The sequence below is a fragment of the Selaginella moellendorffii genome, unplaced genomic scaffold, assembly GCF_000143415.4.
Source record: "Selaginella moellendorffii unplaced genomic scaffold, v1.0 SELMOscaffold_121, whole genome shotgun sequence".
Classification (NCBI taxonomy): Eukaryota; Viridiplantae; Streptophyta; class Lycopodiopsida; order Selaginellales; family Selaginellaceae; genus Selaginella; species Selaginella moellendorffii.
Genome location: NW_003314382.1, coordinates 404,524 through 430,104, shown reverse-complemented (window position 1 = coordinate 430,104; position 25,581 = coordinate 404,524). Strand labels below are relative to the sequence as shown.

Below are 25,581 nucleotides of genomic sequence, written 5' to 3'. Positions count from 1 at the left end.
GCAGAAATCAACCAAATGGCAGATGGAACGGTATATCAGAAGCCATTTGATCGGACAGACACCAGTCATCATTTATGGCATGTATATTGTCTAGCCAAGCACTATCCGCATCTCCATAATCTGCTCAACCGGATGGGTTCTTCGACCACTGAACATGAGCGTGGACGTATTAGAGAAGAGATGGCATTACTATTGGGTTTAAATCCTGATAGTGTGGAGAGTGATGAAATTCCAAGATTATTGTATAGGCGTTGGAGGCAAAAAATAACAGTCTGAGATGGCATGTATTTATTTAAAAATGTAACTTATTATGGCATGGGGTTCCATGCCATTGTATTAATATTAAAAGACAATTCTTTGAGAGGATTTGCATTATACTAGAAGTGTTACAGCATGTTATTGGAAGTCTACGAAGTTGTTTTATTAATAAGGGGAAAGTAAAGATTGAATGGGGACTTGGGCTCCACCTAGACTCGGAGCAACTGAGCCAATATTAAAAGGATGGAAAGAAATTGGACGACAATGACAAGGAGAAGAGAGAGGTGAAGCAGTGAGAAGTGATTGAGTAGACATTTCCTTGTTTAAAATAAAATGGCATGTGCCTCAATGCAGTTGAATTTTGTTATATTTATATACTATATAAAGGTTTGGAAACCTTATTTTACAAGTGGGATAATGACAATTCCCACTTTAACGAAATAGAGCTTTAGTGTATTTCCCTAGAAAGTTGGCACAACTATAAAAGAGAATATATGCGTAGTGTAGATTTTTGTTAGAATGATAGAGCATATATATACACAAAAACCTAGAATTCTAGAAGCTCTTCTGTTTACAAGCAACCTATGATTATGAAGCCCCATTTTTTAGACTGACAATTTATTGTCAATGTCATCATAATTAAACTTCTTTCCCAAAACTAAAACTTAGTATATAAACTACAAGGAAAAGTTATAATTATCATAATTTTTTCATTATGCTCCTTGCAAAGTTGAAAAGTTTATATAAGAATGACTTGAAGGAAAGTTACTATTACTTGTATTTGGACTCCCATATTCCACTTTCACCTTCACATAATAGTCTTTTTTCTATTGTGGGCACAAATGAAGTTGAACTAAAACTCATTATATATGAAATTCTGAATATTGTTACTAGAGAGGGATTACCTCTAGCGTTTCAAGAGTAATGCCACATGTTTCTCCAAGACCTTACTCCTGATATAATAGGGCTACTTAAAAGCACAAAATGCTATTATATTTGATGTCTAATGTGCTACTCTTTTTTGCACAAATAGATCTATGGGTTTATAAACTTTTCTTGAGCATAATAGCAATTGCCCAACAGTAGGTCTAAAAAATGTTCATGCATGGATATACAATAAATTCTAAAACAAGTTACAAACACATACTCATTATAAATTCATTGTGAGGAACAACATCTATTTGGGATATAGTGGAATGTAAAATCTAGGGTTACTTTACTAAACTATATTTTTAAAGAATATGTATATATAAATATACAAATATATATAAAATGATATTAGTTATAGGTAACATATCTTGTTCTAGAATGGAATATTCACAATAAAACAATTATAATAAATAAGGTATAGTGTCCTTGATTTAAAAATGACTTGAAAGAAGAAAAAGTGTACACTCTCTTGCTGGCCTTCAGATTCACACAACATCCATCCTAGTTTAGTGGGAATCAATGAACATATTGAGCATTTAATTCTAAGATGTTCAATATGCCTTTTTGTCTTGGGTTAGGAATTCATTTCTATGAGCTTGAATAGTTTTTTTGAGCACTACCACAATTGCTATATAAATAGTGTTATCACCTCATATAGAATTGTTTATAAAAGTTGAAAGACAAGATAGCAACATGCAAGCACTACAAAGTGATGGTGGTAGGCAAGAATGACAATTTGCAATTATGATACTTAACACTAATACTGTCAAAGATATTTGATATATGATAAGCTTTTCATTTCATGTAAGGATGTATTTAAGTTTCTTCTACCTCATCATCAACATATTAATTCCATCTATGCCTCCTCCTATATTGATATTATGGGGAAAATTCACTTTGCATTTGTTAAGTTATAGCTTTTGCATAGTTGGGGAGACTTCTAAAACTCCAATTCTAGAAACTATAATCTATAAAGTAGGTGATTGTGATCTATAAAGAAAAATTAAACATGTATTGAAATGTTAATAAACATAATTTACCTCCTTGAAGTTGGAGGCAACTTATGAAATCCTTTAAGTTAACATTTGAAAAAATGATATTCTTTGATAGCAAACACTAACCTACCAGAGTCATATACTACCTACACTATAGAATTGTTATTTATTGTGCAAACAATCACAACACCATCTAGTCAGTAATATAGCTCAAGCAAGACTTGTATTGCTAATAAAGTTCAAAATCAATACCCAAGAAATGTGCTACGGATCTGCTCATCCACAAAGTTGGTGTAAGCCACAAATTTTTCTTTTCCAATTTGTTAACTTACCTCGTCTATCCAACCACCATGGCCTTGGGGTTAATTAAGTTCCCTTGCCAAGGTTCCTACCTATTGTACCAGCTCCTACTTGGTCCTACTTGGTTTCAGCTATTCACCGCATGAGCAATGGAGTGTTAGCCATCCATCCACAGATTCTCAAATCTCTCCTAATCCCCCTCCCTTGGTTAGACTAGACTTAAGGTTCGGCTACACTCCCCGCAGGCATAAACAGCCAAGCATACCAAGCTACCAGGTTTCTAACATCCCTTGGTACAACATGACTTGATCATGGGACCCTTTAAATCCCAAGCTTTAGGTGCAACACTTACTTCAAGATACCGGGGGGAAACACTGTGGCTTAACGGCCCAATATGGTACCCCCACTTCCATCCTGAAGGGAAAGCCCAAGCCCCTAGAAAGGGCAAGGACTAATGAGCTACAAAGTACTCAAGTGGGGCATTATTTCACATGAGCCGGGAGCACCATAATTGGTTTCCCTTCCGAGAGTGGGAGTTTCTCTTGAGCACTTTCTTAGGTGGCCCCTCTAAAACCACCTAAGTCCATGCTTATTCCCACCCAAGGCCCCTCAACCCCAATCTCAACCTCAAATCAATTTGGAAGCACCACTAGAGAGTTCCTTCAAGACTGGTTCTTGGACCTCACTATCTCTACTATACTTTTGGAACCCCCTGCAGCTGCCCCCCCCCCAGGAGACACACGCTTTGGGCTTTCACCCCTCGACATATATTAGTATTCGGACTTAGTCTTGGACTTAATCTCAGACCCGACCTCGGACTTAGCCTCGGACTTGGTCTCGGACTTGATCTCGGACTCTATCTCGGACTCGACCTTGGACTCAGTCTCAGATCTGATCTCGGATCTCACACTCGGTCTTGAACTTGGTTTCGGAGTTGGCCTCAGACTTGATTCTGGACTCTGTCTCGAATTCGGTTTTAGAGTCAGTCTTGAACTCGATCTCAAACTCGGTCCCATTCGATGAACTCTTTATCATTTCAATCGTGCCTTCGGGGATCCTTTAGCCTACGACACCTCAGAGAGTCAGTTCCTTACAATTCCACCACCCATAGAAGAAGTTCAATACCCATATCGAACATCTCTTTTTAATCCTACGACTTGTTGACCATGTCTCCGGGGGCATCCCCCCACTTAGCGGTATGCCTAAACTAGCCTCTCCGGCCAACAGCCCATGACAATGGAATATAGGTGTCCCTATACCTCTCACCTCACCACACCCTAGTATGGGGTTGGGATTTGAACCTTGCTTTACTAGGGGGTTGGGACTCAAACCCAACCTCCATAGAATACATCTACGAATTCGACATCCCCATGGGGAGTCAAGTGTAGTTCCTTATGCTTGGTTGATGTTGCTAACCCATGCTAATTAACTTACCTTTGGCATCCCAATATATAATATTGCTCAATTTCTCAAAATAGATTCTTTAATTGAATTTTGCATAAGTATATAGAGTTCTACCTTGCAAAAATTCCTCCACTAGATCCCACACATTTGTTAGGTCCTCCTCAAGTTTTTATGCTACTTCGCAGTGTGGAAATCCTTTCCACTTCACATGGAACTCCCTCACCTCACGTCTTTGTCGCTTGCTTTTGCCCACATTGAGGATGGCCTTGACTTCGTATTCCTCTTCCCTTTGAATAACCTCAGGTAAAGGTCTTACTTGGTCCTTGCGAAGCAGATCCTCAAAGTACAGCTTGAGTAAGTTCACATGGAACACAGGGTGCATCTTCCCCATCTCTCGAGGAAGTTAGAGGCGGTAAGCCACCTTACCAATTCGTGCCTCAATCTCGTAAGGCCCTGCAAACTTGCTTAAAGAACTCAAGATCAGTTCATTTCTAGGAATACATGTATTTTTACTTTTGGGTCAGCTTCCAGCTAATCCCTCTTGGTAGCATTAGATTCTTGGTGTTCAACCACACCTTCTCCCCAAATTGGAACTCTACGTCCTAGCGCTTCTGGTTCACATACTTGGTTTGCCTTTGTTAAGCCCGTTCTAAGGAATCTCTCACTAAATTCCAAATGTTGAGTTTTTCCGTCGTGAATGCCTCCACTGTGGGTAACTCTCCATGATACTCGGCCACACCAAGTTCCACCGGACTTTCAATAGCTCTTTTGTTAATGACTTACCATGGACTCACCTCGATACTCAAATGTGGTGAGTTGTTATAGCATATTTCCGCAAGTCCCAAATGATTTACCCAATCAGTCTGGTCTCCAAAGACATAACATTGCAAACAATCTTCCAGCTGCCTATTCACCCTTTCTGTATGTCTATTTATTAAGAAGTATTAGTGCCATCAAACTTGACTTAATACCCAATACTTGTCAGTGGGTGATAGGCTATGCTGAATTTCAACTTGGTGCGATACTATTATAGGAGAGTTCTCCAAAACCTACTAGTGAAGATCTTATCTGGATCTAAGATAATCTCTTCTGGCCTTCCCTGCACTCAAACCACTTGTTCGAAGAACAGTTTTGCCACACCTTTTACATCCACTTTTATTATGGTGGGTATGAAATGTGCCATCTTTGAAAACCAGTCCACCACCACGAATATCGCATCAAACCCCTCACTTCAAGGGAGTCTTATGAAGTCCATTATAAGACATTTCCATGGACGATCTGGAATTGGAATGCTTTGTAACAGGCCCCCCACTAACCTTAGTCACGGCTTTGATCTACTGATATGTTGGACATGTTTTTACATAGTCTTGGACGTCCTTAGCTATATCTGGCCAGTGATATTTCTTCTTGAGTAAGCCCATTGTCTTGGGCACTCCACCGTGTCCAGCAAGAGGTTTATCATGACACTCTTTTAAAACTACCTTCCTTAGTTCTTTTTTTGGAACATACACCCTCGTTTGTTTATAATAGATGAGTCTATTGCATTTTGCATAACCTGTTTTCTCTTCCGTTGACAGCTCACCTTTTTAGTGAGCTTTTCGCACTTTTTGGTTCCTTAGCAACACTTCTTGTGCTAGACCATCATTCTCATATGCTATTTGCACATCATCCCAAAAGGTTGCTGTCACGCTAAATATCACCAATTTCAAGCTCATTTTTCGACTTAAAGCATCCGCCACGATGTTGCTCTTCCTAGGTTTATACAGAATCTCGCAATCAAACTTGGCCAAAGTATTGGCCCACTAACCTTGTTTCCCTCTCAAGTCGGGTTGTGACAAGAATCTTGAACTCGGTCTCAGAGTCGGTCTTAGACTCGATCTTATACTTGGTCCCATCTGATGAACTCTTTATCATTTCGGTCGTGCCTTCGGGGATCCTTTAGCCTACGACACCTTGGGGAGTTGGTTCCTTACAGTTGGGTATGATGTTAGTGGAACTATCATACCCAGGCAAAATATGTGTTGCACACTCACTATCACAAAACCCATTATATGTGTTTCTGCAGAAGGCATAATAGGTTCACATCATAACCTAGAAAATAAAAAAGCTTAGAAGTTATATAAAAATATGAAATATGTAATCATCTTTTTAGGCTTCCCTTGGACACCCCTAGTATCAATGCCAATAAGATTTATAATGCACCTGGAAGAGAATGACTTGAAACAAACTTCTGCTACACACATTATAAGCTCATATATCCAATTGAGGTCATTCAGTAGGATGAAGACATAGCTAGCTTCAAGCATAAGCACTTGCAACAAGAGGAATGCATCACACATGTGGTCGGGTGTGAGAAAGTTTTAGTCCTCAACTTTCCGATCAATATCTAAAAGACCATCTAGAAAGTCAAAGAGAATTTGTATTTTTCAGCACAAATAGTTGAACTAGCACCACATGTCCATGTTCATGTCATCTTTCATGAAAGATTGTGTTATGACACTTTCCATAATTAGCATTTAGGACTGAAATGAGACTAACACTAAGGGCATGATAGCAAGGGTGTTTGGCAGACACGGTAAGCTATCATTTAGTGATATTGAGGGACTAGTCTCATACGTGGGGGTCCTTGATACTAGCAAGTGCAAGCCAATGATAGGAGTTTCTCAAACCAGGCCGAGTATGCTCAGCAAGAAACACATAGGGTTCCTACCTTATGTTTATCTAATTTAAGTACACGGTCATTGATCAATTTCTCAACTAGCTCAAGTGGGAACAATAAAGGGAACCAACTGTACCGACCTTCTACTGTCATGGCAGTAAGGAAAGAGTGTCCGTAAGGACTGGCCGACAAGTATCTTTCGATACCCGAAATCACATTTGCGACAAAGATGTTAGCAATCTATTTTAGGAGCCAATAAAAACACCTATAGTACCTTAATGTGTTATCAGGGAAATAAGACACATCTATAGAAGAGCTAAGTGAATGAAAAAAAAAATGAATAATATGCTATTATCATATAGTATATTGTTGATGAGAGTTCCTCCAACTCCTCCTCACAAACATCTTGTTGAGCTAAAATGAAATTGCTACCAACAATCATTGCTGCAAAAATATATGTTACCACCTTTTATTTGTAAAAGTCACTTTTTCTTACCCCGAGATCAACATGATTCCATCATCACTAGCATTGTTATTATTACCAACATTGACAACTTCCTTCTAGTCTAGTGTAGAGGTCTTCTTTCTTAGAAGCTCCAACTCACAAGGGCATTCTATCTTCTGACCTTTGGAACTCTTACAAACATTATCATGTACATTCTTCTAACCATGGGATTTTATGTGTATAATCCAAGGTAATTTTTATTTTTATTATATTGAAATGATTTTAATATTTGCTTTCATAGATTATGTTGTAACTTGACAATTGTGATAGTAGAGTTTAAAGTACAAAACCAAATAACCTAAAAAATATGTTGGAAGTCTCTTTCTAATATTGTGCCAAAATGGATTAATAAGCTTGCAAATTTTTGTGGTTTCATGGTAGATAGGGCTAATACAAATTGGAATGGTATCTAAGCAATTTTTGGAAATAGTCAATTCTTGGAAGGTTGTAAGAGGACTTATGAGTTCTATTAAGCTTAAAGCCTAAACCAACACTACCACCTTATCAAGCCAAAGTTTCAATTAGTGTTAAGGAGTTATGCAAACAGTGTAAAGTTACATCCTCTGAAAAAGAGCATAAAACAAAGGCAAACAAAATCTAAATGTGGTGGTGTAAAAATGGCCATGTGGACACAAGCTACTTACCCTAAATTAAGTCGTGGTTGGGGTGGTGGGAAGTTAGGATGTTCTAATGAAGACATCATTCTTTTCAAGTTAGTTTTTCTTTTTTCTTCTCTTTTTATTATTTTTTAATATCACTTTTTTCATTAGGACCAACCACTTAAAGATCAAGTTTGTAAGAGCTTTTTGCTCCAAGTGTTATGCTAACATCTTTACTAGAAAAGGAAAAGTGACGCTTTAAACGGACAATCTTCATGTCACCAATAAAAGCCCAAGGAATGTATTCTATAGATGTGTTATAGACCACTTCTTTAACTATAATTGCCACTATTTGGATTGATGAAGTCACTTTCTTTTTCATTCGATCATGTAACACCTTAACAAAAGGCCTTACTCCTATATATCTTCCTTCCTTAAATGTTAATGTTTTTAAAAATTACAATAGACATGCTTTGTATAGACTCACCTTCCCTTTCCTTGCCTCAAAAGAATGCTAACTCCAATACTTATTCTTAGAGAAATTCACCATTGGGATGTATGTAAAGTATTAAATACCATTCTGCTCCAAGATACTGAATTTCAATTTTGTGACTTTTAAAAAATACTCTATATGTTTTTTAGCTTCGGATGGAAACAATGGTGATGATCAGTATAATAATATATATATTCTTGTGACATACTACAATATCACGCATCTAAAAGACTACTATGAAATTTGTTTTATTAATTATATAAAATATACTAAGTTTATATTATTAGTAAAGAAGAAATATTGATAATCTTGGAAAATCTAGTTAGCTTTAAAAGTTTTTTACAAGTTAGCAATAGTAAAGCTTGCCTAGTGTATATGGTGTAAGGTGTTGATGAAGATTTAGTACATATGTTTGTAAGGAGCATAGGCCTTCTATATTCCTTACACTTTGTAAAGTCTGGACATGTGTAATAAGGAAAGTTTTAAATGGCAATTATGTGCTCACCACCCTTTCTTTTGACTATATACTCCTTTACAAGTGCAATGATGTACTTCGTGGAAAAATTTTATACTCAAGCATTTAAGCCAAATATATTTTACCTTGCTTTTGTTTAAAGAAATACTAATAAATTTAACTACTTTACCTTTTTTTATAGGCCTTTTATGCATCTTTGAGAGAATAGTGTCAATTTTTTCACTCATATCTCTAACTCTCCTCCTCTCAAGTTGAAACTAGACTTTTTAAGGTTTTCAATTTCATCAGAGGTAAGTGCAACCCCATTAGTAACTAGCCATTCTTTAGGTACTGCATTAAGTTTTATCACTATAGTGTCTTTAAGCTGCTTCATATAGTTGGCATTAATGTTGTAGCAATACAACTAGCACCATCTTAAAAATCCTACTTAATTTCATTCCTCATAAAAACATGGGGTTGGAACAAAAGTAAATTTGTCATTATAGATCCAAGTATAATATTTGCCCTTTAAAAGCATCTCCACACACTTTACATTGGATTTTACTAACACTTGGTGGATTGTTCAGCTCCATACAATGGTAAGTGATTTCAACATATTATGATGCACTCTCTTCATCACTCTTTATCAGCCACTTGAGGTGGCTCAATCTAGGACAAGTAGGAAGGTATTCTTTTCCACCCAATTTATTGCACCCTCTATCATTGCATTTATCTCCAACTTATGATCATTCTTTTTCTTATATAATTTCGTTGTGCTATACAATGGGACGACTATTGTAGCTCCTAACCTTTGACTTACTACCCTAGGAAGAAAATTGCAAAAGTTAAAATTATTAATACTAGATCCTACAAACATTTATATGTATTTCCCTCTTTTCAAATAAGAGTATAAGTGAAGATTCATAAATTCTAAACACTATGCTATAACAAACCCCTCAAGATTTTATTCTAGAGAAGAATCAAGTCTCTCTTTTATATGCAATAAGTTTATAATGGTTATTTTTTCCCTTTTAAATGTTATATGGCCTTACAAAAAAAATCTTATTTCAAATTTAATAATTTTTAAATTCTGAAACACTTGACATTTAAAAGCCAAATAGCATATAGTACAAATTACTTTTTCTGTAAATAAATATTATCTTATTTTATATTCAAACCAACCTCTCTATTGTGGCATATAGTAAATATTTAAATTGTTTGAACAAGAAGTGTCTTTTAGAATATTTTTATCTATATAATATACAGAGAGTTATGAAAATATTAGATTTGCCATAATCTTAATATTTTAAAGTCTATATTAAACAATAATTAAAAATTGAGCTCAACTTAACTCTTTAACTTGTAAGCTCAAAAATGGTCCATGCTTCTTCAATGCTTCTATATTTAATAATGTTTAACAGTGATCTTTAGAAGTGTGTTTTAGAACTTGTGTCTTGAGTTGGGATTTCTAGTGTGTTTTAGAGTGTGAGAGGAGTTATCTTAAGGCTTGTAACATCCCATGCAAACACCTTGAACTAAATTGTCATGTGTGAGAGTTGCCAATATTGTTTTCTAGGAATCTCTTTGCATGGCATCTAGGGCTACAACATGTTTTAGTGCCTTGATGCCCTCACCATAGGGTTTTTATAGTCTTTATAGCTCTTGGGGAAATCCAATGGCCTTAAGAGTTTTATGAGTATGAATTTGACATTAGCATCACTTCTTTTTCAAGCTAAGGCTCTTTATTTGAGGGTTTTACATGTTGTGCCTATGCCATTTGTGGCTCCTCCAAAGCTGCATGGGTAGGATCAATGCTAAGGGGGTAATGGAGTCCATGGCAACACTTTTGCACTTTCCAAGTTGAGCTATCAAGTGGTAATACATGGCTCAATCACAATAAGTTATCTATAAATTTCTATCTATTGTTAGAAACTCATATGCACACTCCTCCTCATTTATATCAACTCAAGTTTGACACTCCAATCCCTAAGTAAACTCCTCATAAGCTCATGACATTGAGCTTTTGCCTCCAGAATAGTCAAATTAATTGGGCCAGCTTGACTAATCCTAATTAAAGATCCAAACTAAATACAAGTATTTTGCCTCATTTACACTTTGATCAATAACACAAATTTCTCTTATACCAAAGTGGCTACAATAAAAGAGGCTTCTGCAATAGGAGTGGGCTTTGGTGTTTCATACTCAATCCCAAAGCAATTACAGAGATCCCAAGCAACAATAAAGGGTTATGATAATTTAGGCCAAACCACCTAAAGTCAATTTTGAGAGTGGGGATTTGCAAAAAAATTATGTAGAATGAATTCAATGCCACTTGACATTTTTGCATTATTCCATCAACATCAACATGGTCTTGCATGGTAAGTAATAGTTCTTCAAAGTCTCTCTTTATCTCAATAAAGTTTCATAAATGCCCCTTAGCAAAACATGCCTAAAGCTTGCTTAGTCATTTGCCACAAATCTTCCTTTGACTCAACCAACATTCAAGTTATGTAGTAACAAGATTGATTTCAAAAAGAACCTTTATAACTTCTTGGCTATTGACACTTAGTCTATCATAGCCTGTTGTATAATTACCTATTACTTATAAGCACCTCCTCTCCCAACACTTCCTTAATTTTCTGATGGAGTTGACTCAATAGACTCCTCTCTTCTATTTCTAGATTTATCTGGATCTTCATGTTTTACAATAGATGTCAATCACCACCCACTTCCAAATTTATGAATGTCCTTGGGTATTTTTTGACCTTAGCCTATGCCACGTCCGGAAGGGGAATTGAGTAAATGCATTTAGAAGTCTTGTAATATATGCAAGGTGGAATTTGAGTTTTGTCCATAAAAAATTTGAAAGGGTTTATGGAAGAAAGCAACTTTGGCCAAAAGTTGTGTGTGAACACTATAGCGCTATGCTAACCAATAGTTGGCATAAGAAATAATTACTATTGTCTTAACAAGAAGTTAAATCAAGTTTCGATCTAAATAGGGATGGCAACAACTAAATTCTGTGCAAAATAGAGGTGTTCTTTTGAGATCTATTGTTAAATGGACAAATAATAGTGGTAGAACTCTACATGGTAAAAGATATTAAGGATAAGGAGAACAAATACTAGAGTTGGCACTTAAGGGTGTGGTATCTACAAGTAACTTAGTTAAGGACAAATAAGAGTCTTATAAAAATCCTAGGTATAAGATTGTAGTTAGTAAAGGTAAGAACTTTATGGTTGGTTGGGGGAACTCAATGATTTCAAGTACATTTAGAATTTGCCAATATCCCTAGCCAGCCATAAATGCCTACTACTTTTGTACCTCTATCTATCTTTTTTTAAATGTTCCAACCCATAGCTCAACACTTTCAATGGTCCCAAATATATAGGGCATTTTTTTAGGTGTTTAGATTAGGTTAGAGCATTTGTTTCTTGTCACACTTTAACTTACATATGAAAGTCTCTATTCTTGGCTAATTGTTCTTCAAAAGCATCTAACTAAGCCTTTAACAATAGAATTTCATCACCAAATTCAAGTTTAGAAGTTTCCTCATTAGAATCCTTCTTATAGATGGATTCTTTATCCATTACTTCTTGTTTGACCAAAAGCTCCATAAACAGTCATGTCTTTGCCTTTACCCATTTTGTAGTGATTTGTTTATATCATTCACTAGAATTATGAAAAAAACTTTAATCAAATTGTACACCATAAATTTTCCTTTTGCAATTTATTTGTCTGCCACCTTTGTCTTAGGTATAGTTAAATTCCCTTGCTAAAGTCACTCCTATTATACCAACTCTTACTTGATTGTACCTAATTTCAATTACTCACTACATAAGAAATACACAAGAAATAATGTGTTAACTATTTCTTCAATGGATTTCTAAATTATTTTTCCCAATCCCCCTTTCTCGGATAGAAAACTTAAAGATTGGATATATTTCTTGCAAACACAAGTAACAAATTTTGCCAAGTCTCCAGATTTCTAATGTCTATTGGGAGAATAAAACTTGTTTATAAAACCCTCTAAATCTCAAACCTCATATACATTTCTATTTTGGACCTTAGAAGGAAAACATGCTTAATGAACCTCATGGGACTTAAATATAGCACCACTCCATCAAAGCTTGTTTATGGGAGTTGACACAAACCATAGAAATATTCTTAATCAACTAGTTTGAAAATTGATTCAACATGTATTTGCACTTTTTGTGAATCAATTCATTATTCAGGGTTTGGGAAGTAAATTTTCAAGCAAATTCTTATAAGCTCAACCTGACCTGATTACGGAATCCCCCAGCAAACTTCTAGGAGAGGTAACTTCTTAGATAACTTTTGTATAAAATTTCTCTTCTATTTCTTTCTTAGGACTCTTGTGTATATGTTACCTAGAAAACTTTAAGAACATCAGCAGCTCACAATGACCTTCTGCATTGATAAACAAAAGTTTAAGTATAGCATTTTAATACTTCATAAAGCTTAAGAATCAAGTTATGTAGCTTGTGCAATTATGAGTCAGCCCAACTAAAACAGATTCCTTCAAAAATCAACGTGAATCATATTTCTTCTTTCCGACCACTGAAGAAAATTGTGCAAAGAAAAACCCCATATATATAAACCAAACAAAACCTCCATTCAATTTCCATGTGTTGCTGGCTATGGCGTTGAAAGGAGCACGAAGGCGCGCAGGCTCCCGTCCCCGATTGCGACGTCTCCGCGCTTCTAAATCTGTCGGTATTTCCTCCCTACCTCCCGCGTCCTGATCGATTTTGGCATCCTGGGATTCACCGGCAGTAGAACAATCGGATCGCGCTTACGACAGAGTGATCCATCGACGTGGCGGCGGCGAGGTCGCGGTCGTGGAGGCGAATTTAGCTCCTGGACCGCGCGTTTCTAGGGCCCAAAGGTACTGCCCGCCCTCTTCGTCTTCTTCTTCTTCTTCCTGCGACCCTACCCTTCCTTGAATTTCCATCCTCAAGGGCTGATTTCTTCCCTTTGATCTTCCAGCGTCCAGGAGGAGAGAGCTCCAGCTCCACTGGCTCTCGGGATCATGAATTTGCATTGCCGGCCAGACGATGACGAGGATCTGTCCAGCCCACCGACAAGCTCCTCGCAGACGAGCAGCTCCGTGGCAAGCAGCGAGGAGGAGGAGGACTTTCTGGATTGGACGTGCGAGGCTCGGCGCGGGGGATCTCTCAAAGAGGTTGATTTAGAGCGGGGGAGCCGCGGCTGGGCATCTCCTCCAGGAAATCTCTTCCAGGTCCGGGGAGCAAACTACTTCGCGAAGAAATCCAAGGTTCCTGCGGGTGACTGGCTCTCCAAGCCAGTCGGCGTGGATTGGCTGCGCTCCTCGGCCAGGCTCGACCACATCCTGGGAAGAAGCTCCGGCAACCGGATCGTCAAGTCGCTAGAACAAGCTCACAGATCCGGGGATGGTCTCAAGACTTTCCTCCTGGCGATCAACCTCCAAGTTCCCGGGAGAGACAACCACAGCGCGGTGTTCTACTACGCGGTGGAGCAGCCCATCGTGCCCGGCTCGCTGCTCCACAAGTTCATCCACGGGGACGATGAGTTCCGGAACGGCCGATTCAAGCTCATCAACCGGATCGTCAAGGGCCCCTGGATCGTCCGCGCGGCGGTCGGCAACCACGCGGCGTGCTTGCTCGGCCGAGCTCTCACTTGTCGCTACTGGAGAGGCCCGAACTACCTGGAGATCGACGTAGACATCGGCTCCTCCACGGTCGCTAGCTACATCTTACACTTGGCTCTCGGCTACGTCAACTCGGTCTCGGTGGACATGGCCTTCCTGGTGGAGTCGCAGAGCGAGGATGAATTGCCGGAGCGGCTCATGGGAGCTGTCCGGATAGCTCAGATCGACATGAAGTCGGCAGTGTTTGTGGAGCCAGAGCTCACGGGGTGGGTGGCGCCATCGCCCACGACGACGATCACGCCCGGGACTTCACAGGAAAAGTGTGCGATGAGCTCGAGCCCTTTGCAGTCGAATCTGTCGTGGAAGAAGCTGAGCCGGGGATTCTCGCTGCTGGCGCACACTTCCAAAGTTGCTGGCAAGGTGGACGACGAACACACAAGGTTAGTGGCTCTTCCTTTTTTCTCGCAAGTAGACTAGTAGCAGCCATAGCCATAGCTTGCAAGCTTGTTTGTTCGTCGTGTCTTTCTTTTTGGGGTGTAGATCCTATAGCTATTTTGCGTGTTTTTCTCTCCGCTTTTTGGATTTTTTTTTCTTTGCGTGGCTTTCTTTTTCGTGGTGGGCTGTGTCGTGGTGTGTGTTAATTGGCGTCTTGTGAGCAACTACCGACCAGCCCTGTCAAACTGTGTGTCAATGGCAGGAAGAAGAGATCTTATAATCTTTTTTGATTGTTTCTGGTTTGCAGGTGCGAGAAGAATGGATTCGAATGAAACAGTGCGTTTGATCGCTCGCTGCTGAACAAACGTGATAATCTTTTGTAGTTGACGAGGTTCTTCTTTTATTGATTTGCTCTGTTCATTGCAAATTTAAGATGGATGATGATCGATTTCGATCAAGTGCGAAGTGCAGGAAATAGAATCGTCTCGCTTTTCGTCTAGTGCACCACTTTGGTGGTCCCATTCTTCCATAACGCTATGCCGACTTCTTATCTGATTTTCAGACAACTTTGTGTTTATTTTTAAACTATAATCGCAGGGTTCTAGAATTTTAGGTTTTGGTAGGTTTTAGGGTTGGTCATGGAATGGCGGCCCTGCCTGATCGTGGCGCTCGTCGCCTTCGCGTTTGATTCGGTACTCACCGCTCTGGTTGTCAAGAATGTCTCATGTAAGTTCACTGATCTTTGTCCTCGATCGATCGATCGATCGCCCGGTGATGCACAAACATTTGAGCTGACCTAGAGCGGCAAAGCAGGCACTCCTTCCCTCCCCTCTATTGCTTGTACGCTGCTTGCTGCTGCCGGTGCTGTTTTTGATTCCCACTACTCGGAGTGTCTGCGAAGAAAACCGCTCGCTTGATGCTCTTATAGCTATGAGATCTGAGGGCATTTTTCGTGGCACTCTTTTGCTTGATTTGTTTTTTCCGATTCACGAATCTTGCTTTTCCTATTCATTTTAGACACGAAGATCGACTGGGATGCGTACATGGCACAGGTGAGCTTGAGAGAAAGGAAAAAATGTTCTTCATGTTTGATGATGTTTTTTAGGTGTTTGGATTTCTGTCTGGCGAAAGAAACTACGAGGAGCTCAGAGGCGACACTGGACCTTTGGTCTACCCGGCAGGGTTTCTGTATGTTTACTCGGCTATACAATACCTCACTGGTGGAGCAGTTTCTTCTGCTCAGGTTTGCTGCCTCCTTGTTTTTCATCTTTCTCTTGAAATTGAGTCTTTCTTCAGGTTATCTTTGCGCTTCTTTACTTGGTGAACCTGGGTCTGGTTCTTTCAATTTACGTGAGAACTCGCGTGGTGAGTGTTGGTCAAATTTGGTGGCACTGCGTGTGTAACGTACTTTCTCTGAATGTGAATTGTGCAGTAGGTTCCTTGGTGGGCGATTTTCCTTCTGACTTTATCAAAGCGACTACATTCCATCTTTGTCCTTCGCCTATTCAATGACTGTGTGGCGATCACTCTCGCGCATGCTTCTATCGCCCTCTTCATGTCACAATGGTGGTATGTCGGTATGGCTGTGTTCAGGTATGAATCGAATCTGTTCGTGTTTGTTCATTCTCAAACCAGCTTTTCCGCAGTCTTGCCGTCTCGGTTAAGATGAGCGTGCTCCTGTATGCTCCCTCGCTTCTGCTGCTCCTGTGTAAAGTAAGTAAAGCTTCTGTCGGGCTGCTTTATCTTACTTTTTTTTTGTTTGCAGGCTCTATCACTCGGCGGTGTTTTTGTCGCTCTGATGGTGGCAGCACTTATACAGGTTGGATTTTGGTTTGGCTCTAACTAAAAAAGCCCTCATTAACGACTTTGTTATCAGGTTTTCCTAGGACTCCCCTTCTTGACAACGTACCCTGCAGCATATATTTCAAGGGCTTTTAATTTGGGTCGCGTCTTTATTCACTTCTGGTACGGTCATCTGCCTGCCTTGTGCACTTTTCAGATATTGGAGTTGTGTTGTGTTTTTTTTCCCTCTTTTTCAGGTCCGTGAACTTCAAGTTTGTTCCAGAGAGATTTTTCGTATCAAAAATCTTCGCTCTCCTCTTGATGGTACTGCACGTAGGCTTGCTGTTCCTCTTCTCCCAGCGCAAGTGGTGCAAGTAATTTTGGTTGCCGTAGCATAAGACTCAGGCTTGACGTTAAATGGCTTCCCATGGTTAATGCAGGCACGAGAAGGGTATGGCAGCAGCATCTGGGATACAAACAATGCTGCGAAGGAGCGGGAAGCGGTTGTCGTTATGGAGCAAGGCTTGGAGCTTGCCGCGGCGACAGACGCTAGGCCAAGAACGTATGCTTTCAACTTGAATTCCCTCTCGGTATATTGATTGATTTGATTCGTATTGACAAAACCGGTACAGATGTCGTGGGAGTCCTCTTCACTGGAAATTTTATTGGCATAATTGCTGCGCGCTCCCTTCACTACCAGTTCTACTCCTGGTATGCCGATTTGACTTTGATGAGCCATATAGGCAGAACACATTTGTGTTGTGGCCCGTGATTTTGTCAGGTACTTTTATAGCTTGCCATATCTACTTTGGAAGGCGCCTTTGCCGACTCCAGTGAGGTAAATGACGGGGGGGTGCGCAGTGGTAAAGTAATTGCCATCCCCAGGACCGGTGTCACGAAGTGCGTTGTTTTGATACTCTGATGGAAATCTCTTTGCTTTTCCAGGCTGCTCCTCTTGATCCTCATCGAAAGCGTTTGGAATGTTTATCCATCTACCGCAACCTCGTCGCTGGTACTGCTCGCTTGTCATCTCGCCATACTTTGGGGCCTGTGGCATGCACCGTCCGAGTACCCTTACAGCGCAAAGAAGCCTGCCGCAAAAGAGAAAAAAAATGTTAGTTCCAAAGCAGCAGCAGGAGCCGCAGAGCCGCGCAAGAGCTTGCTCGAGAAAAAAAAAGAGGAAAAAAACAGTTGCGAGAAGACGATAAAGCGAAAGAAAGAGAGCCAGAGATAGTGTGCGTTAAGTCAAATTCTTTGTCCACATGGTGTACAACCTTCGGACAAAAAAATCCCACTTGTAGCCCATCTCGACACTTTTGTGGGCTGGCTTTTAAAGCTGGAAGGATTCGACGAATATTTGTTTTAGGTCTTTTAGTTTTGCGCGGGAAGGGAAAGGTGGTAGGGCGCGCGTGTCCCGAAAGTGGGCCCCTAGTATCTAGGGCCAGGCGACATGAATGCCTGTCACGGAGGCCATGGGCACACGCCACGTAGCCCTGCGTGCTATATGCGCGATGATGATACTGGATGTACGCTTGCATGCCATGCGATGGGGATGTACGTGAATGGATAAGCCGGTCAAACCTTTGACTGATTAGGGTTTAATCAAATCAAAATGCCGGTCACATGTCCTGCTGTATGGAAACTCGGGCGACTTTGCCTTCACCTGAGTTATCGTCCCTTCCCACCAGCGACCATCTTCTTCCTCGTCTGACCTCCACTAGGAAATTAATCATTTAAGAAGTTTCAAATTGCAAATCAATTTCAAATAAAAGATTTGGTGCACCAAATGCAAAAATGAAAGCCATAGCAAGGAAGAATACAAACTCTAGTTAATCAAGTGCTAAATTTATAAAAGATAAAGGCATTCAGCTAAGGAATGTAAAACTTTATTTAAACAACCAAGAAGCTAATAACCTGGTAGCGCAAGCAAAGCGAAAGCAAGGGAATTATACAAAATGCTATGCATTATACCACGCACGCACACGGGTGCACCACCTTTAGAATAACTAGTTTGATAGAAAATCAAGCAATATAGAAGATGGTGGTGGTGTTGATGCGTCTCCTCCGGAACTCTCCCTTTGAGGGAGACTTTGGGGCGCGGTTTAATAAATCCCCGGATTCAAGCTGCGAGATCCGAGAATCCCATGGATCGGGCTTCCTCGCCGGCTTCCTCGCCCAAGTGTGCCGCAAAGAGATTTTAAGTCGAGCTTTTGCCGTGGTCAAGTCTCGCGAGCCAGCCAGCTCGCTGTTGCGAAGATGACTGGGACTGCGCGATCTTGGGATATAAATGCTTAGCTTTAGACCTCCGAAATGGATAGTTTTTCTCCCCTCGTTGGGAGCTTCAGACAGAGATTTGCTTGTATATTGTCTCGATGTATCTATGGTAGGCGTACAGAGACGCTTTGGGCTTTTGGTGGCAAAGGTGGCGGTACGCAAAGATTTGGGATTTTGTACAAATTCGCGGCGTTGAAAGGAGAGAAAGGTGGGATTCAAGAAGTAGAATTGGATGGACTAGACGGTCAACACCAAGCGGCTGGAAGGCGATACAATAACAAAGAAGGGCATTCTTTGTCTTTCCCTTCCCTCGATGCTCCTTGTTTTATCAAAAGATTCACGAGCTCTCATCAACTTAAAAAACCAGCCCTAAGCCGTACGAGTGCTACCGCGCGGTTGTCGCGGCGACCGCGGTCAACTTAAACCTGCCACCTGGAGCCAGTAGCACCCTGCCACGTGCCAGGCACGACCAGTCGCTTGGGCGCGTTACACTCGCCGCCAATAAATGGCCACACTCTGCCTGTGGTAAATAATGCCCCTATCATTTTCCATGCTCTTAAAATTTCCAATCTATCCTTGTCTAGCACCACAAATTTCACAAGACACATTCATTCCTCCAGCAGCGGCATTCTCGTTGCTTGCTGCCGAGAACGAAAACGCCCTAAAACCCCTGAGCGCAAAAGTTGATGGATGAAATGGGGCCTCCTGGCAGCAGCAGAAGCTGCAGCTGCAAAGTTGACACCACTCTCCCATGTTCCATAGCGCTGGTGCCACCTTTCCTTCCAATTCATACACAAGAAAGGTGGCGAGTGCATATTATATACATGTATTTGGTGGTAGTTAGGGCGATGGAGATTGTTGGTATATACTTCCAAAAACATCTCTCTACCTGCCTATCCATACGGCCGGGGCAAACCTGCATAACATTCAAAGCGCTCTGACGGGTATGTTGCGGTTGTTGCTGGCATTCTTCCTACTGGTATGGTGTTTGGGGTTGTATGATTGAGAGAATACGCGTACAAGCAAAAATCTTGATTGCGCTCCCCATTTTTGTCAGTTCCAGGAACAGGAAAACATACAAACATCCCAAGTTTTGGCAACCCATCCCACTGTAGCTTTGCTTGGACTTGCTTGCACTTGCGAAGTCTAAATTCAAAGAAGATCAACTCCTGGAAGCTTGTGATTTATCTCTCAATCCAAAACTTTATACGGGTAATAACCCAGAAAGACCACTCTAAGAAGGGCAATCTAAGAATTCCATTCTGCTGGATTGGATTGGACCCTCTTCTTGACGGTAAACAAAAAAGCCGGTCTTCTTTCTCGGTCAAACCCGCAAACCCTAATTTCCTGGAATATCCCGCGTTTGAACGAAACCGCGATGGACCGAGACCTCGCTGTCACCCAAGAGGCCAGTTTTCTCTCTCTCGATGGTGACACCCCACATGCGGCTAGTACCATAACATTACTCAACGGGATAAACAAGCGCAGCGGCAGAAAAAGATGGTCGTGTTTTGGGTTTATAGAATATTTACCGCGACCCGGAATCTAGAGCTTGGGCCACGCATGTGACCCTGTCTGTGAAACTATGTTACTCTTTTTTCTATCCGGGGTGGCGGGGTGAAAGATATAAAGGACGATTATCGCCCCGACAAGGTTATCTCTTTAGTCAGATTTTGTGTTCCATGGGCGAGACACCGGGCTCGAACCTTGGGAGCGGCACTTGTGGTGTGGTGTTTGCCAGAATATTTTACATAGTTCGCGAGATCTATCTAAAAAGGCCATACTTTTGGGTTCTTGTGCTTGAGAGGGAACTATTCTGCGAATATTACGTCGGGATATGCGAGGAGAGATGCCCTGGGGGGGAGAGCGGCCACGACAAGGGGAATTTAAAACCCATACATTGATAAATGTACGTATCTAGCATATTTTACAAGCCCAGGGGGGAGCGCGCCATTTCCCGCGCGGTACAAACCTTGCATGCGAGTTGTTTCTGACGGTTGGATCTGGGCGATATCGACGGACCGAAATTCGCCCCCAAGTTGCCACGGCCGCGGGGCTCCACTTGGCATGGAATGCCGCCGTTGGATTGCCCTGGGCGGCGCATCTGGCGCGTCCATCCCGGCAACGGGGACCCGTCGAGTAAATGGCTGAATCCGACGGTGCGGGCAGGAGGGTTTTACTGCTGCCCACCGTCCGATTGGTGGTAGCAACGGCCACGATGTGGCAGGGCCTTCCCTCGCTTTCTATATGCACTGCCCGCGAGGGTTGGCTATGGCGGATGAGACCATTTACTTCCATCGGCGGCTGTGCTCTCCAGAGAGTTTTGTGAGGAGGAATTCTTGGAGGAGGATCTTCTTGTAGCTGTGCCTATGGTGCGTGATTCTCAACGCCGAGCCCTCCAATTCCGAGCCGAACGAGGGGCGCGGTGCTCGATCTGCCGCGAATTTGCCCCTGCTTCGCAACTCTAGAACGCACATTTCTCGCATCATCTCTCCATTCTTGATCCTCTCTTCTCTCTTGCCTCGTGCCACATTGTGTTGTCCCAGTCGAGGAAAATCTCTCGCGAGAAGCGAGCGAGCGCGCGCAAGAAAAATTCCGGCCTAGGTAACGAGAACAAAGGGGAAATTCAGTCTTTTCAGCTCCAATCCATGCCCCTCTCTCTCTCTCTCTCTTGATCCATACGCAGCAACCTTCCAATCCATGCATCAAATTCTTTCCCTGGCGAGTTTTGATCGATTTCCTCTTCTTTTTTTTTTCTTTCTTTGTTGTTCTTGCCAGGTGGGCTATAGCCTGAAGCTTGGCGCGATGCCTCAGAGGCCAGCGTGGTTGGAGGCATTGCTCACGGAGAAGTTCTTCGTGGCCTGCCCATCTCACTCGACCATCAAGAAGAACGAGCGCAATGTCTTTTGCGTGGATTGCAGCTATGGCATCTGCCAGCATTGCCTCCCCGCGCATCAATCCCACCGCCTCCTCCAGGTAAGATCCCATCCAGCGACAGGAATTCGCAATTCCAGAACCACCAATTGGGCGATCTCTCGCCGAGTTGGTGAATTGCCCCTCTCCCATTTCTTGCCAATTGGAGCGAAATTGACACGCCCCTCTCTCGATCGGTGGCGCAGGTGAGGAGATATGTCTACCACGATGTCATCCGCCTCCAAGACATCCAAAAATTCGTGGATTGCGCGCTCGTCCAGGTAACATTCCAGTCGATCATCGCAAAAGCTCTGTTTGGAATGTTTCTTTCTCGCCGTCGAGAGTGGTGAAATTCAAGGAGGAATTCCACCACTCTTCTCCTCTTCTCGATTTTTTTTGGTTTTCCTTTGTTGCTTCCACCGACCGTTACACATTCCTCTGTGCGATGCAGACTTATATCATTAACAGCGCGCGAGTCGTGTTTCTAAATCAGCGCCCACAACCGCGGCCTTCCCGGGGCTTTGGGAATTCCTGCGAGACGTGCGAGAGGAGCTTGCAAGACGCCTATCGCTACTGCTCGCTGGCCTGCAAGGTAACCGATCGGTCGATTTGGAGCACTCGGATCCATAAATTCCAGAGAATTGACCTTGGATTCTTGTGTGTCTCTCTCCAGGTGGATGCGGTGGTCCGCAGGGGAAAGGATCTCTCCAGCCTCGCCCCACGCCAGGGCGCCAGCAACGCCCAGCCCGATGACTTCTTCGTGCTCTCGCCCGCCGAGAGCCTCAAATCCGACAGCGACGAGGAGATGTCGCCCAATTCCGTGCTCGAGGACGCCAATTCCTCGTCGCCCACATCCTCGGGATCCTCGGGCGACGACGAAGAGGACAGCATCTCGTGCGATTTCGGCGAGTCCGCGGCGGCGCGAACGTCGATGTTTGTGAATCCCAATCCGCCCATGAAGAAGTTTAGGAGCCATCGATCGACGACCGCGGCCAAGTTCCTGGCCAACATTGGCGGGAGTAGTGGCAGTAGCAGCAGCAGCAAGCACAGGAAAGGAGTGCCTCACAGATCTCCTCTGTGGTGAGCGATTTGGATGAGATCGTCGGGCCTCACTACTCCTGTGGCAACGCTAACTACAATTCGAGCACTGTAGAGCAACACACCGAGAAGAACAGCGAGAGGATTCGCGTCAACACGATCACATCACTGTTTCAAAGGTTCTGGAAGTTTTGATAGAGATTCACCAAGGTAAGTTTCGAATTCCAGCAGCAGCAGCAAGGTCAAGAGCGCAAGGTTTTCTCTTTTTCTTGTGATGTCTTCCTTCCTTTTTAGCGAGAGGAGAGAGAGAGAGAGAGAGAGAGAGCGAGCGAGAGAGTACCATGATCTCTCTATACTAATATCAATCGCTTTTTAGAGGCCAAAGCAGCGGGGAGACGAGATCCGAGCGCTCTTGAATTTGTCGAGGGTGGAATCGGTCTCCATCTCCATCACTGGAGTGTGCTCAGTGAGGGTCGGTTCCTTGTCTGCCTGGTTTTGGTCGTCCGAGTCTCATTGAATTGGAGCTGGAGAGAGATGGAGATGGTGGTGGCATGGGTTGGTTGCTTGCTTTGCCTTGCTGCCATGGAATTGATGGGCAATGCCTGCCTCTCCCCTGTTTTCCCCTGCGCTTGGTGTTTGAAATTGGCTCTGTTTTCTTTCGATCTTTTGGCTCTTTCTCTGCGCCGATCTGCGCGTCTTGTTGTCGTTGGCGGGATCCAAGATCCTACTGGAAATCAAGATCCCAGCCCTCTAGATTTCTGGAGATTATAAGAGGAAATCGCTCGCAATCCCCTGTTTTAGCTAAAGCAAAGTCCGTGATGATCTCCGATCGATTCATCGGCGATCGCCGTCGCGCAGAGCATGATTGTGGCCTCGTGTCGTCGTGTCTGAGCGAGAGAGGTGAAATGAAATGCCGAGATGGGCAAGTTGCGGGTGGAAGAATCAGTAATGGCCTGTGCGCTGTGCCCTCCTCCTCCCCTGCAAGAGGATGGACGTCTCGCACATCCGAGATGTTGCGATCCAATCCGATGCACAGCCCAGGAGCAGCAAAAAAACACTCTGCCCTGCCCCGCCCTGCGATTTTCCAAGTCAAGGAAAGCAATTGCCCAATTCATCCCGAGCTTTGCTTGATTGATCGAGATCGAAAGAGCTGATTAGTCGCGATACAGGGATTTCTCGCTTTCCCCTTTTCTGTTCGCTGGATAGCATTGGGCTATGGAATTCTTTCTCTGCGTGGCAGAGATCAGAAAAAAAAAGATATCCTTCATAGCTTAACCCTACCGCGGTCAGGGACGTGCGTGACCGCGTCAGGCCGCGTCCGTGACGTGGTGCGGTTGCCGTGCGACCGCGGTGGTGACGTGGGCGTCCGGGTATGGTCGGCTTGGTTCGGCGCCTTGATGAGGCGCGGGGCCGTACAACCGTGGCAGTGGCCGCCTTTACTGCCTTACAGTTGGCACCACACACTGAGGGCGGCAGGGGTGGTCACAATATACTGTGTGCCTTGGGGTGCAATTTGGGCGTACGGAGGGGCCATGCCATGCCACCCTTGATTTTGATGCACGCACACTTACACACACACCATCAGCATGCGTTGCATTATTTTGACAAATTTAATCCATGCGCACGTCAGAGATTTGTTTTTCTTTTTGATTTTTGGGCGAATATTTTCCCGTTCATGTTCATGCATGAACTCTAGCCGGCTTTTCCTTCCAAGAGAGAGATGGAAGTTGCCCCCTAGAAAAGAAGCTTGAGGGATGGATGCCACTCGAGTTTTTGCGCTTGCTGTTTGTCACCACCACCAGCCCAAATCAAGTGACCCACTAGGCACAGCAGTTCTCTTCTTTTCGTCTAAAAGCTAAAAGTGATGGAGAAAAGAGCTCTGGATTCATCCATTCATGACTACAAGGCGAGGTCTTCACAATCTCTGGGGCGAGCAGCTTAAAAGCACTACAACTTACAAAGTACGATGGTACCTTGGGGCAGTAAATATTTGCTAAAATATTTTGTTTAAATGAGTGATCTCGCTGACTTTGAGGACCTGCGGGAGTTAAAGAACCTCCAATGGCTCCTATTTTTTTATACCATCACAATCGTCGCGGGTAAGATCATTGCGTCGCTGTTGCTCCTGTGATCGCGAGAGAGAAAGAGAGGGAGCTGTAAAAGATGGAATTGCGAGAACTTACCAGTGAGAGGTTGGTCCTTGTCACTCATGACGCGAAACTTAAGCTTCTTCTGCAGCGAGCAAACCCTCTTGACTACTTTTTGGATCGGTTGCTTTGTTGGATCGACGATGTCCAGGGGGAAAACCGGGTCGCGGATTGTTTCGGTTGGCTCATCTGGAAGAAATCGAAAGTTTCGGAAACGTCAGTGAGATGGAAATGGAGGCCCTTACCAGATTCAGAGAAAACAATGCAGGACCCGACAGTGTCCTCGTACTCTCCGATCTGAAAGCTTCAAATAAGTTCTACGGGAAAAGAAAGAGAGACGAACAAGCTTCAGTCCATTGCCCAAAGTAAGAATGGGATTAAGCGTGTCCAGACCCTGTTAAACAAGAAATTCGTTCGCTCCTGTTAGAGACAAATCCAAAAAATCGGGGAGGATACCGAAAGAGTGTATGGACAATTGGTCGGGATCGCTCCGCCGTGAAAGACCTCCTCCAAATCCAACAAAATATACTCCTCCTCTATCTTCACAACGAGATCTTCAGACCTAGACATGGAATGGCCTCTTTACATACCGCGCTAGCTTGATCGTCCATGCCCAAGCTCCCAAGCCCTAGTTTGCCACTTAGGGCTTTTTCCACTAAAGCATTTTCAAATTTCGAGCGTCCGATCAGATTTGCCATGTGGACGACTGCGATTCAAAGTAGTGACGGCTAAGCCAGGTGGC

General features: G+C 42.8%; 4 protein-coding genes across 7 annotated transcripts; 3 read left to right on the top strand and 1 right to left on the bottom strand.

The window, feature by feature from the left end:
• Positions 1-13,145: 13,145 nt before the first annotated feature.
• On the top strand, positions 13,146-15,182 carry LOC9632400 (protein ENHANCED DISEASE RESISTANCE 2). Of its 3 annotated transcripts, none has more exons than XM_024665404.1 (4): positions 13,146-13,330; positions 13,398-13,506; positions 13,608-14,690; positions 14,993-15,182. In XM_024665404.1, the coding sequence occupies exons 3-4, from the start codon at positions 13,651-13,653 to the stop codon at positions 15,015-15,017; spliced, it is 1,065 nt and encodes a 354-aa protein (XP_024521172.1). In that variant the 5' UTR covers positions 13,146-13,330; positions 13,398-13,506; positions 13,608-13,650; the 3' UTR covers positions 15,018-15,182. The 3 variants fall into 3 exon arrangements, with proteins under 3 accessions (XP_024521172.1, XP_024521171.1, XP_002991637.1); XM_024665403.1 differs by having other exon boundaries at positions 13,395-13,506; XM_002991591.2 differs by having other exon boundaries at positions 13,146-13,506.
• Positions 15,183-15,315: 133 nt separating this feature from the next.
• On the top strand, positions 15,316-17,821 carry LOC112342859 (dol-P-Man:Man(5)GlcNAc(2)-PP-Dol alpha-1,3-mannosyltransferase-like). The gene is made up of 13 exons (XM_024665376.1): positions 15,316-15,411; positions 15,703-15,737; positions 15,791-15,928; positions 15,982-16,050; positions 16,121-16,278; positions 16,332-16,398; positions 16,451-16,504; positions 16,562-16,650; positions 16,725-16,841; positions 16,908-17,029; positions 17,100-17,178; positions 17,249-17,305; positions 17,413-17,821. The coding sequence occupies exons 1-13, from the start codon at positions 15,324-15,326 to the stop codon at positions 17,699-17,701; spliced, it is 1,362 nt and encodes a 453-aa protein (XP_024521144.1). The 5' UTR covers positions 15,316-15,323; the 3' UTR covers positions 17,702-17,821.
• Positions 17,822-20,938: 3,117 nt separating this feature from the next.
• LOC9631923 lies at positions 20,939-23,352 on the top strand. Of its 2 annotated transcripts, none has more exons than XM_024665401.1 (5): positions 20,939-21,113; positions 21,520-21,717; positions 21,861-21,935; positions 22,106-22,246; positions 22,328-23,352. In XM_024665401.1, the coding sequence occupies exons 1-5, from the start codon at positions 21,111-21,113 to the stop codon at positions 22,736-22,738; spliced, it is 828 nt and encodes a 275-aa protein (XP_024521169.1). In that variant the 5' UTR covers positions 20,939-21,110; the 3' UTR covers positions 22,739-23,352. The 2 variants fall into 2 exon arrangements, with proteins under 2 accessions (XP_024521169.1, XP_024521170.1); XM_024665402.1 differs by having other exon boundaries at positions 20,939-21,345.
• Positions 23,353-24,554: 1,202 nt separating this feature from the next.
• On the bottom strand, positions 24,555-25,537 carry LOC9632399. The gene is made up of 6 exons (XM_024665375.1): positions 25,430-25,537; positions 25,296-25,379; positions 25,183-25,233; positions 25,085-25,136; positions 24,876-25,028; positions 24,555-24,817 (listed from the first exon to the last, which is right to left on the bottom strand). The coding sequence occupies exons 1-6, from the start codon at positions 25,535-25,537 to the stop codon at positions 24,798-24,800; spliced, it is 468 nt and encodes a 155-aa protein (XP_024521143.1). The 3' UTR covers positions 24,555-24,797.
• Positions 25,538-25,581: the final 44 nt, after the last annotated feature.

Coding starts and splice junctions, on each gene's coding strand:
- LOC9632399 (XM_024665375.1), bottom strand. CDS start 25,537: ATGGCAAATCTGATCGGACGCTCGAAATTTGAAAATGCTTTAGTGGAA. Junction 25,234..25,295: donor ATTGTCCATACACTCTTTCG/GTATCCTCCCCG, acceptor CTTGTTTAACAG/GGTCTGGACACGCTTAATCC. Junction 24,818..24,875: donor CAAGGACCAACCTCTCACTG/GTAAGTTCTCGC, acceptor TCGCGATCACAG/GAGCAACAGCGACGCAATGA.
- LOC112342859 (XM_024665376.1), top strand. CDS start 15,324: ATGGAATGGCGGCCCTGCCTGATCGTGGCGCTCGTCGCCTTCGCGTTT. Junction 16,051..16,120: donor TTTACGTGAGAACTCGCGTG/GTGAGTGTTGGT, acceptor ATTGTGCAGTAG/GTTCCTTGGTGGGCGATTTT. Junction 16,842..16,907: donor TCCCAGCGCAAGTGGTGCAA/GTAATTTTGGTT, acceptor TGGTTAATGCAG/GCACGAGAAGGGTATGGCAG.
- LOC9632400 (XM_024665404.1), top strand. CDS start 13,651: ATGAATTTGCATTGCCGGCCAGACGATGACGAGGATCTGTCCAGCCCA. Junction 14,691..14,992: donor GTGGACGACGAACACACAAG/GTTAGTGGCTCT, acceptor TCTGGTTTGCAG/GTGCGAGAAGAATGGATTCG.
- LOC9631923 (XM_024665401.1), top strand. Junction 21,718..21,860: donor AATCCCACCGCCTCCTCCAG/GTAAGATCCCAT, acceptor TCGGTGGCGCAG/GTGAGGAGATATGTCTACCA. Junction 22,247..22,327: donor ACTGCTCGCTGGCCTGCAAG/GTAACCGATCGG, acceptor GTCTCTCTCCAG/GTGGATGCGGTGGTCCGCAG.